Source organism: Danio rerio, chromosome 8, assembly GCF_052040795.2.
Source record: "Danio rerio strain M-AB ecotype USA chromosome 8, GRCz13ab, whole genome shotgun sequence".
Lineage (NCBI taxonomy): Eukaryota > Metazoa > Chordata > Actinopteri > Cypriniformes > Danionidae > Danio > Danio rerio.
The window spans coordinates 34,730,740-34,743,127 of NC_141028.1; the positions used below are offsets into that span (position 1 = coordinate 34,730,740).

General features: G+C 37.3%; 1 protein-coding gene across 1 annotated transcript in view; it reads left to right on the forward strand.

Annotated features, from left to right (window-relative positions):
* Window positions 1–12,388, forward strand: part of hmcn2 (hemicentin 2) — a 176,384-nt gene that overhangs the window by 42,872 nt on the left and 121,124 nt on the right. Inside the window, exons 9-13 of the mRNA XM_087264883.1 lie at window positions 314–458; window positions 2,587–2,708; window positions 7,965–8,237; window positions 9,318–9,459; window positions 9,757–9,884. Coding sequence (XP_087121009.1) covers window positions 314–458; window positions 2,587–2,708; window positions 7,965–8,237; window positions 9,318–9,459; window positions 9,757–9,884 — 810 coding nt within the window. The remainder of the gene's footprint in view (window positions 1–313; window positions 459–2,586; window positions 2,709–7,964; window positions 8,238–9,317; window positions 9,460–9,756; window positions 9,885–12,388) is intronic.

Genomic DNA, 12,388 nt, shown 5'->3' on the forward strand with positions numbered 1-12,388 from the left:
TACAACCTTGTCTTGGGTTTACAGAGAATGGTCTAAAAAACAGAAAATATTTAGTGAGCGGCAGTTCTGTGGGTGCAAATGTCGTGTTGATCCCAGAGGTCAGAGGAGAATGCTTTAAAGGTGTATTCACAACACTGTATGGATATTAATTTCTTTTCAAAATTCACTAAACTTAGTTTAAAAGGACATCATACTCTTTAATGTGATGATTGAAAGCTTTGTTGTCATGACTGTGCTAAAAAATACTCTTTTATGTGTATTGGGTTGTAATCCAACTGTGATGAACCAGTTTACCCTTTTTATGACCCTCCAGAGCCTCCAGTGGTGGTGATGCCCACAGTGGTGAGGGGCTTCTACATGCAGCCTGCTGTGATTGACTGCTCTGTGGAGAGTGACCTGCCCTATAAACTGGGATTCATCAGAGGTGGAGACACATTGGGAGAGGAAAGAACCTATGAGTGAGCCTCTACTCACATCTACTCAAGTCCTCTTTCTCCACTCTATTTCTATTTTACCTTGCACTTTAATTCAGTACAATAAGATGTCCTGTTAGTTTTTGGATTCATTAGAGGCACAAAATCCTTGTGTTAGTGCTTTTTAAGCACTATTAGACATTAATGCGAATCAAAATATTAGCATGAAAAATATCATGTTTTAAGCACATCAGTTGTCTCTATTAATACTCAAAATAACAGTTATGAAATTGATTGAAATTTTATTTAGATTTCAAATGTGGCCTTTTAGCTATTATGAAAAACAATAATCAAAATTATAATTGCATCATATTCTGACGTTTTCTAAACAATCCACAATTGTTCCTCTAAAAAGACCAAAGTTACATGGAAATCAGTAAAATCATGTAACTTTTGTAGCATGGGACTTGATTTATAGAATACATGTAAAGTATTGTCTTGTATTGTTTAGCGTGTGCCTAAATGGTCAAATGCATGATAAATGGTCGCTGGTCGCTAGGGCACTTTAGCTCATTTTGGAAGGGCACTATCTATCCAAGACTAAAAAGGGCATATGCACTGCACAGGTTGAGCCCTATGTGTGCACGTTCCTGCTTTATTATGTTGTTATTTTTATTCTTTTGAAATATTTTAATGACTTTAAGAACTCTGAAATTGCATGATCTCTAAATTGTCTCTAAATGCCATGATAACAACCTTATTTACAGAGGTCAGTGTATTGTTGATTGGTTTGTAGTTTGATCTTTAAATAATCAATCAAAAAAGGTTGGCCACATGACCCAGTCATAATCATTTTAAATAATCGTAATTACAGCGTTGACTAAAATAATTATGATTATGATATGTTTTTTTCCATAAATGAACAGCCCTACCATAATTGAAATATCCCTACAGATATATAGAATTTGGCATTAACCAATATGCATTTTAATGAATGCATATTGTAAAACATAAGATGATGACCAATTGTATCTCCTAAATTCCTAAAAAGAGAAATGCCTGTTGTTAAACAGCCTAACCTCTTAAGGCCCAAGATGTTTTTATACATGCATTTTTTATTTTTCTTTGCTATTTGGGCTAATTGTACCCTTAGAATAAAACCTAAGCATCATGTTTTGATATTATGTACTTTTAGAGAAAAAATATATCTAAAACACTTTTTTCCTGACTGTTTTAAAATGCATTTATAACATATAATTGTTTTTGACTATCAGAGAGAAAAAACAACATCATTTCCCCATTTTGGACAGCTAAAAATAGTAGTTGGAAAATTTCATAAGCTGCAAAACAGTTGCAGGATGACACTGTACTGTATGTCTGTAACAAAATATTAAAAATTCAAAGTATTGTAAATAGCCACTTAAGAGCTAAAAGGTGCTGTCCTAGTATGTGGACATTAAGCCCTAGGAGGTTAATTGTACGCCCTATAATTGAATCTGGCACACATTTACGCTAATCCTATCATTCTAAGATGTTTCCCCTCTCCTTGTACTCTCTCTTTCATATCAGCTTCATCTCTCTCTCTTTCTCAACAAAACTAAACACATACAAACACTTTTGCAGGTATTCTCTCCAGTGATATAACCTTAGGTAAACATAATGGAGCAGATGTTAAAGTGAACATCTGCTAAATGATTTTCTGCTCCGTTTGATACAGCATGCTGACACTGAGCATTCATTCACAGTCGAAATACAAACCGAACCTCATACGGATTTGTGAGCTTTCGCTGACATATCAATACTGGAATGGATATGAACAGCAGTGGTTGAACTGCACAAAAGAAAGTCATCTTGAAAAATGAAAGACTGAAGGCTCTCTGTTTTGAGTTACGTTTCGAACATGAAATAACATTGACTTAAAATGAAAGGTATTCTGTGCAAGCTAGCTGTTAGTGACATCAGGCTATCTTTTTTCCTTTTCTTCCTTTCACCTGCCGCCATCTGTTATGTTCATATCGTTTGTAATCTGTAACACTATATTTTGTGTGTAATTCTTTCCAGTCTTGACCTCACTCTTGCAAGTGGTACTGTGTAAAGCTAAATGCATGCTTGTGATCAAAGGCTGCACTTAAAGACTCATCACTTAAACCTGCTAATTTGTTTGTAATTGAAGGGCTTCAGGTAAAGCATCATGGGAAATTCCTCATGCTTCAGGCAATGATGAGGGAGCTTATGAATGTGTGGCCAGGAGCACTGCCGGCATGGGACGAGCTCTCACGCAACTTACTGTCAGAGGTATTGTGTAGATATTCACATTTACGTACAGATTTCCATATGCTACACAGTCATGCATACTCTCAAACCTTGTATATACTTTATATGTCTGTTTGAGCAGAGTGTACATGTTGTAAAAGTAGTAGGATACGTTAACTGTTTCAGTATGAGTGTGTGTAAAGAGAAATAATGTGATTTTGTGCACTAAATAATAGTGCAATACTTATTTTAAATTTCTGATTATTTTTTCTAAATATTAAAACACAATTATTTTAAATAAACAAATATTTTTATTAATTTATGTAAAACATCAAATGCCTTAAAATGCAACTTTTTATTGAATTCATTTATTATTATACAACTAGAAAAAATTAATAGACAAACTTTAAAATTAAAACTTTAAAATTATATAATCGATTTAGCTTTTAGGAGTTTGAAACAGTTGGTATAGATCAGGTGTCAACCACCTTTTTGAAACTGAGAGCTACTTTTTGGGTAGCGATTAATGTAAAGGGCTACTAGTTTGATACACACTTCTCAACAAAAAAATTTGCTTAATGTACTTTTAATTGAATGTTATTATTAATAATTAATGAAATTCATCTATGTGAAGACACTGATCATGTTAATGCTTTCTCACAATAGTAGTAAACAATTGTGAGAAACAGGGTAGGTAACAGATAAATATCAGTATGCCACACTTTATTTCTATACATCTATACTAGTATTTACATTTTCAAATTATTACTTCTACAATATTTTCACTTGCCACAAACATTTTTTAACAAATCATGCACTTAAATGTACCATGTTTATCAATCAATTGTTTAACATAAAACCTTCTTATGTAACATAAAATCTTTCAGATTTTGCTGAAATTATCACCAAATCTACAACATTGTTAACAGCCGACACTCTTCTAACAGTTGCCCTGAGGTGGACATCGGAGGGGAGATTATATTCTAATCTAATATTCTAGTCTTTAAGCACAGTTTTGCTGTCCTGTCTGAAAATGCCTCATTTTTTCTAATAAAAATGTTTAGCTCGTGAAAAAAGCCTGCAGTTTTTACAAACCTTCCTTTAGTTTGCGGACTTTTTCCACTTGTAGTGCGCTGCCCGGTGGGTACTTAGCATGGTAACATTAGCTTGCCTGACACATTCTGAAATGTTTCTCAACATTGTGCCACTTTTTCTTCACCAAATGAAGTAAAAAAGAACTCTGCCTCCTATTCCTTTACTGCATTGCACTCGTTGCCGAGACCAGCAGGCTCTGATATAATTTGAAATCACTTTTAAAAACAATTATATTTTATAGAAATATTTTTAAAGTTTTTTTATGTAACTTAATGTCATTTTCAGGTACATCAATGCAAGTGTGATTTAAAAAGAATAACTACAAAATATATTAGATTCAGGGCCCGCGGGCAACTCATCTGATCCTCCGGGCACCATGTTGGTGACCCCTGGTATAGATAGATAACTACACATATGTTAGTAGGTTTCTAGAAAGGGTTGGCATGCTTCTTGCTAGGTGGTTTCTAGGGTGTTATAAGTGATTGCTAAGATGTTGCTGGGGTGATTTGAGTGGTTGCTAGGTGGTTGCTAAGATGTTGTTAGGCGGTTGCTAGAGTGTTCTAAATGGTTGCCAAGGCATTGCTAGGTTGTGGCTAGGGTGTTCTGAGTGGTTGCTAGGCGGTTACTAAGGTGTTGCTAGGCGGTTGCTAAGGTGTTCTGAGTGGCTTTTTAGGTGTTGCTAGGGGTTGGTAACTTAATTACCATGATTCTTGTATGAATTAGGATGCTGCTAACATGTTTCTAGTATGAATTAGCATGTTGCTAAAATGTTAGTATGTTGTTAGAATGTTTCCAGTATGGATTAGTATATTGTTAGCATGATCTGGTATGTTGTTAGCATGTCCAATGTAAAGTCAATGATAGTTTTTTACAATGGAAGTTTATGGGACAGTTGGTAAGGTGCAGTAAGTGTTTGCTAGGGTGGGGCTAGTAAGTTAAAAGATCATGAGTGATTGGCAGATTGGTAGTCTGAGTTCAATGAGCTGGACATTAAGTCTGTATGACAGTCTGGCACAAAGTTATGAGGTCACAAATTTTGGTAAAATGTTAAGTCAATGGGATTTTTCTGGATATTCCCAGCCAGTTTTTGGAATAACAGTAAGTCGGATCAGCTGGAAAAGACATAGCAACCCGAGTCAGACCAGTTTGGAGGTTTGGTGTTAGTTTGGTGGTTGTAGTATGAACAGTCTAGGAGGAGATACATATAGAAATTAGTCTCAAAAGAAGTAGACAGAAGAATATTAAGTTTATGTAGTATAACAGTATGTTGGCTTTTTCAAGCCACCATAATAATAAACAGGCTATTGTATATGTATGAAAATTCCTTCACAGTAAAGTTACCATGAAAAAAGGAAGCTTAAGAACATGAATCTTTTTTCCTGGCTAGGTTATCATAAAAATTGTTTTAAACACTCTTCGCAGCTGTTTCTAGCCGGTTCAGCTAATATTTTCTGCCTGCTGCTTCTGTCATTGTGCAGAGCTGTTCAATGTGGAACATGTCAAGCCTCTCAAGCGTCGTGAACTGCATGCAGAGTCTGCGGAGGGTCATGTGAAAGTATAAACAAGGCTTCAGTTTGCTGAGGAGGGTATAATCTCCAGAATTAAAGGAGACTGTAAATGAGCAAAGCTTTTGTGGAGGAATTATAGGTCACAGCCAAAGGTCCTGTATTTGACTGCTATAACACCATTAAACTGAAAGGGATGTGCTATGTGTTTATTATCTCTTATAATACTTAAAAAATAATGTGTTATTGTTATGTAAAATATGTAATCCCTTACCTTACAATATTACATGTAACTTATGTGTAGGGCCAGACGGAATCTGCTGATGTTTTTTGCTATTTCTGCAGAGAATTTTGGTAAAAGTCTGCGGATTTCAGCAGAATTATTTTGGGAGTATCATAACTAAAACCTTAATATGTGAAATAAAAAATAATATCCTTTTAACTTGTATTTAATGTTTAAAATGCAAATCCAATTAGATTCACTTTATTTGTTAAATAAAGCAAGTTTGTCATATAATAAATCTAGTAAAAAAAAGAAAATATTACTGTACAAACTGCATTTTACATAAATCAGATGAATATTTTTACATTAGTCAATAATATTACTGAAATTAATAAAAAAATGGAATAAATATATATTTACACACATTTACTCAAGTGAATAAACAGAATTAATGATGGGCTAAAAATCTGTGGAAAATCTTCTGCGCGCGCAGATTCTGGGTCAGCCTATTTATGCGTTATAACAAAAGCACTATCCTATTTACCTTAAAATGCACATAGATTGAAAGAACATCACTAGTGTTGATGAATAAACATTAAATAGCAGTCACAAATTAATGTTTGTTGATACAATACAATAATATCAGTGATGGAATTGTTAAAAATTTCAAGGGGGATGGTGTCCTGTATTTACACAAACACAATGATAACGAAAGTCTAAATACATTTTTTATAAAAAAAAAAACTTTTTTTTTTTTAATAAGCACCAACCTTTAACAATCTAAAACCTGATTTATACTTTTGCCTGGCGCAGCATCGCGCACCTCCGCTGAGTGCACGCGCACCTCAAACGGACAAGGCTTTTATAATTGACGCCTTCAGGTCAAAGGAACCCACAGTACAGTCAGACGGATAAACAGAGAAGTAGAACGTTTCTTGTACTAAGTCATATCATTATTATCATTCAAGATTTTTTAACTATTTATTTGAATTATTTTTTATAAATTATTTTAATGATTATAAAGATTTTTATAACCATTCAAGATGTTTTAAATTAAACTTTTATGCATCACTTGCTTTCAACCATATCTCAGACAGTTTTACCTAATAAAGTTTATTAAAATATGAATGACAAGAGAACATAGGTTGCTCTACAAATATATTTTTTATTATGACTTGAATAAAAGCATATATATATATATATATATATATATATATATATATATATATATATATATATATATATATATATATATATATATATATATATTCTTTCCTCTTCTTATGCTAAAAATGCGATAATTATCATAAATACCATTATCACCAATAAAGCCTAGAAAAACAGGACAGGGCATTTGAATCTTGTAAATTGATAGGTTCAATTGTACAGCAGGTTCAGATAGGTTCAGATGTACAGCAGCTGAGCTGTTTGGAAGTATTTTCAAGAAAACGGAGCAACATTTGGACAACAATGATTCTAGAAATGCATCACACCATTTGCGTTCTGATTTTAGGGATAAAAATAACAGTTCATTTTTGAAACAGGGAACCTAGAATCTGCTGCAACTTAGATGTTAACGGCAAAACCTGGATCACTAAAGTAAATGTTTATCAATGTAAAATGTTAACTGTGTTTTACAGTTAACGTTGAACAGCTTAAGTTACACTTGCTTCAAGCCGCCTAAACTGTTCTGAAATGCGGTTATGTATGGCAGCTACAGCAATCATATATTATATTGAAGAACTATATATCATACCTTTTGTTCTCTTCTTTTAAAAAATGCAAAAAGTTGCGTCTGAACTGCTTTCTTAGAAATTGGATGTATGGCACTTTAGCATTTGCCTATACTGCCTGTGCCACAGACTGGCCCTTTCGTTAGCCTTATCCTGTTTGGCAGTCTTTTTGAACATATGTTCAATATTATGTGACAAGGACGCTGCTGCCTGCTTTCTCTTCTGTCTTTCTTGTTTTGACCCATAGCGTTACTCAATATGGATGAGGATGTCGCATCAAAGATTTAAACGTTACTGCTCGATGGGTTATGTGACATGACTCGCGTCATATTATTGTAGCTTTAAGGCTAAATAGGATTCGAATTACTGGCCATAGTTATTTAAAATAACACTTTATTATAATATATACTGTATATATTTAAAATGACGTCAAATAATTAAAAGGACAAATTCTGGACCTTTTGGCCATGAGGGGTGGGTTGTTCAAACCACTTAAATATTGATTACATAACTGTGTCACATCAAAAAGTAATACATTATTCTGATGCATTATTTTTTTACGTGTTACAACACTGACTATGGCTCTGTTACTGTATAATATTTACTGTAGAGAGGTATAAATGCCTCTATGTATAAACTATTTTTAATAATAGTGAGTTGTTAATAACTAAATATTTAAATTCATTTCATCCTTGGCCGTTTTAGTGTTGAAGACTGTAATCATAATTTCACTTAATTTCAGAGCCTCCTCCTGTCCTGCGTCCTCCTGTGAATGTGACCTCATCCCCAGGTACAGTGGCAGTGCTGTCCTGCCAGATTCAAGGCTCTGTGCGCCACAATCTGACCTGGTACCGGACAGGCAGCGCTTTACCATCCCGCTCAGGAAGGGTCAGAGTACTAGCCAATTCCTCTCTGGAGATCAGCTGGGTTCGCAGCCAGGATGCCGGGCCGTACCAGTGCAGAGCCTCAAACGCCCATGGAGAGAGTCAGGCTGTCGTCTGGCTGGTGGTCCTAGGTATCGCGCAGCACCTGGTCAAACACTCAGCTCCTGCGGCCTCATGAGCCCCACCGCCATGTGTTTTCCATTACCACCCTCCAAACCACAGCATGAGCTCCACTCAGCCAGCAAGATTGAGCCCTGCATGTTTCGAATCAGCAAGATTAATGTGATTCTAGATTGGCGGCTCCGTTTGGAGACAAATAACCGAGCAAATCGATGAAGTGTATCTCACTGTGAGCTTGTGCTGTCAGACTGCCATCATTATTATACCATTATAGTGTGTGCACTCCTCATTATCCATTTCGCCATGTCTGCAGTCTCAGAGGCTTTGTGCCAAGTAATAGTAGAGACCCGTCCTTATCTATCTATCTATCTATCTATCTATCTATCTATCTATCTATCTATCTATCTATCTATCTATCTATCTATCTATCTATCTATCTATCTATCTATCTATCTATCTATCTATCTATCTATCTATCTATCTATCTATCATCTATCTATCTATCTATCTATCTATCTATCTATCTATCTATCTATCTATCTATCTATCTATCTATCTATCTATCTATCTATCTATCTATCTGTCTGTCTGTCTGTCTGTCTGTCTGTCTATATGTCTATATGTCTGTCTGTCTGGCTGTCTGTCTATATGTCTATATGTCTGTCTGTCTGTCTGTCTGTCTGTCTGTCTGTCTGTCTGTCTGTCTGTCTGGCTGTCTGGCTGTATTTTCGACTTTTATTTTATGTTTCATCTGTTTATGAACTTGAGCCCTTTAAGTTACTTTTATTTTTTTTTTTTTCTAGTTACAAATGACAGCTAATTTCATTTTATTGAAATTCATCTGCATTCTGTTTTCAGCTCTGCATTCTGTCATGCAATTTACATTTGGTTTTAAATCAGTTAAAGTTTGAAAAAGCTTTGTGTACAGACCCTTTTTTAAGATCCTATTTTTGTCCCATGAAAAATTAAACAAAAGCATATGGGTTTGGAGCAACATGTGGTTGGGTATATAATGGCAAAATGTTCATTTTTGGTTAAACCATTCCTTTAAGTGTAGGATGATTCACAGTTTATATCCGTTTCCTTTACAGAGGCCCCATCTGTGGTTGTCTCCCCGCAGACACAGAGCTTCTCTCTGGGTGCAGAGGTCCACATCTCCTGCTCGGCATCTGGATCTCCTCCTCCAAAGGTTTTCTGGAGCCATGGCAACATCTTTTTGTCCAACCACCATCGGTAGTCAACCATCTCCCTCTCCCTTCCCTCATTACACATCTACATTAAGTCATTTTTATCTACTTTCCTAAAACGGATCATTTATATTTAATTTCAGTTTAAATAAGTGATCCGCATACCATTAATAGTCTCAATTTTGGTCAAGACATCAGAATAAATCTGGCCTGTGATCCGTCAGAAGTCAGTTTGAGGGAAGAAAATACTGTTCAGTTTGACAAGCATTCAGCACAATTGTCTCTGTAATATAAGCATTACACCAGCAGTCTTGTGTTAATATAAGCCTGGCTCTGCTTTCAGGATGAGCATATCTGAGTCTGGCATGCTGACAATAAGAGGAGCTGCACCTGAGGATTCTGGGAACTATACGTGTCTGGCCACCAATGAGGTTGGCACTGCCTCTCAGTCAGTTAACGTCAATTATGCAGGTGGGCACCAGAGTCACTTGATGAGGATGTTTGTACATTGTAAACCAGTCCTCTGTCATTTTGAGTTATAGATCAAATTTATAACTGACAATAACTTTTATAGTTGCATGACAGCATGCATTATAAAGAAATGAGATTCCAGGTGTCGGCAGACGCAGTAAATGTTCTATAGCTGCTTCTGTTGAATGGTTTTAATGGTTTTCCACTTAATTCAAATGGCTAAGCTTAAAGGAACAGTTCACCCAGAAATTAAAATTCTGTAATCCTTTATTGATCTATCAATCCACTTTTTAAAAACTTTTTTGAGATTCCTTTTTTTTTGTTGAACACAAAAGAAAATATGTTGAAGAATGTCATTAACCAGAAACCACTGACTTCCATAAAATAATCAAAAACGTATGATGGCAGTCAATGGCTACAGGGTTCCAACATATATCAAATTAACTTATTTTGTGCTCAACAGAAGAAAGAAAACCAAACAGGATGGGATAAAAGAAGGAAAGTGTAAATGATTACAGATTTTTATTTATTTTTGGAGTGAACTGTCCCTTTAAAAATGAAAAATAAAGGTTAAATTGTAATGTCTTTTTCTATGTAATTAAAACTTTTGATTAGTTCAGATTGCCTAATTTTGATACATGATATGATAATTTGACAACAAAGCTGCTATTTTATGCACAGTATTTTTCATAATGCCTACAGTTTGTTCTGTTTGCTTTAGTAGTAGTCAGTTTTCCAAGTATTAAATTTGTAACATATCAAGAAACTTTCGAGGTTACAGAAGTAACCCTTCGTTCCCCGAGGAGGGGAACGGAAATGCTAAAGGTGGGTTTGATCTAGAAAATCCACGTATGGGAGGATTCGGTTCAGAAGCCACTTGTCTGAAAGAGTATTGAACGGGCCAATGAATTGACAGCGTAAGCTTGCGCAGGTGTGCTTCATTGCCAATTATCCCAGCATATAAGCACACCTGGAGCGAACAAACGCCATCCTATTAAGCTGAAGAGACTTTTAACAGCTAAGGGACAGTCATTATGGCAATGGAATATAGCATTTCCGTTCCCCTCCTCGGGGAACGAAGGGTTACTTCTGTAACCTCGAACGTTCCCCTTCGGTTGGGGAACTCCAATGCTATAGGTGGATTTGATCTAGAAAATCCCTGTATGGGAGAACAATGGAAAACGCCATAATGACTGCACCTTACCAACGCCTCCGATGAGAGGGCAGTCAAGCAAGCGTGATGTACCCAAATCATGGAAGGCGCGGTCCTTCAACGTGCCCTTGGCCCCAACTTATCCCACTTTAAAGGAAGTTTTACGAAATAGGTATATTTTTTGGGAGTCGCTAGCGTCTAGATAATTCTAGGAAATACGACAGTACGTTGGGAAGCGTGCAAACCTGGTAGGGAGTACGCTGCGGAGACCATCCGCACCCAATGGGGGAGACAATGGCAATTACATATGGACTAGAACTAAGAAGGGGGAGAGCGCATAAGAAGGTGGTTAGCGGATAGGGAAGGCACGGGTCCACCTAAGAGGGGGAATTGAACCGTGGCGAAAAGCATATGGGATCGCCTAGTGGGGATCGCACATACCAGGTACCTATACCCATAACGTGGGCTGACTAGCGGGCAGACCTACAACAAGTACTAGCAAGTGACTCCTCCGCTGAGTCAGTGCTGGGGGCCACGGAGGAATCTGCAGGGCTCACCTGACGGGGAACTTACTGACAGACAGGGAGGTGCACATCTCTCCGTGTTAGAGAAAAACGGCACAGCAAGCGTGTTACAACACCCCACCGAGTTGTTTCCTCAATCACCAAGGGTTACCTAAAACCTAGCAAATGTGTTGGGTGTCGCCCTGCCCACAGCTCTACAGATGTCTGTTAAAGAGGCGCCGCGTGCATTCTCCCAAGAGGATGCAACGCTCCGAGTGGAGTGGGCACGCACTCCCGGGGGACACGGCTCGCTTCTGCTCAAATAAGCACATGAAATGGCCTCCACAATCCAGTGGGATAATCTTTGTTTGGTCACAGCACTTCCCTGCTGCCGACCGCCATAACAGACAAAGAGCTGCTCAGATGATCCAAATACTGAGTACAGTCCACATAGATGCGCAGAGCGCAAACTGGACAGAGTAAGGAAAGGGCTTGGTCTGCCTCCTCCGGGGCCAGCGCTTGCAGGGTTACTACCTAGTCTCTAAAAGGAGTGGTAGGAACCTTGGGCACATAACCCGGGCGGGGTCTCAGGATAACGTGAGAAAAATCCAGCCCGAGTTCCAGGCACAAGTCACTGACCGAAAATGCCTCCAGGTCCCCGACCCTCTTAATAGAGGCCAACACGACCAGCAGAGCTGGCTAAGACAGAAATCTTAAGGATACTGATTCGAGTGGCTCAAAGGGATCTGTATGCAGGCTCGTGAGAACGAGGGCGAGATCCCAAAAGGGCATGAGAGGGGGGCGAGTTGGATTAATTCGCCGAGTGCCTCTGAGGAACCGGATGATGA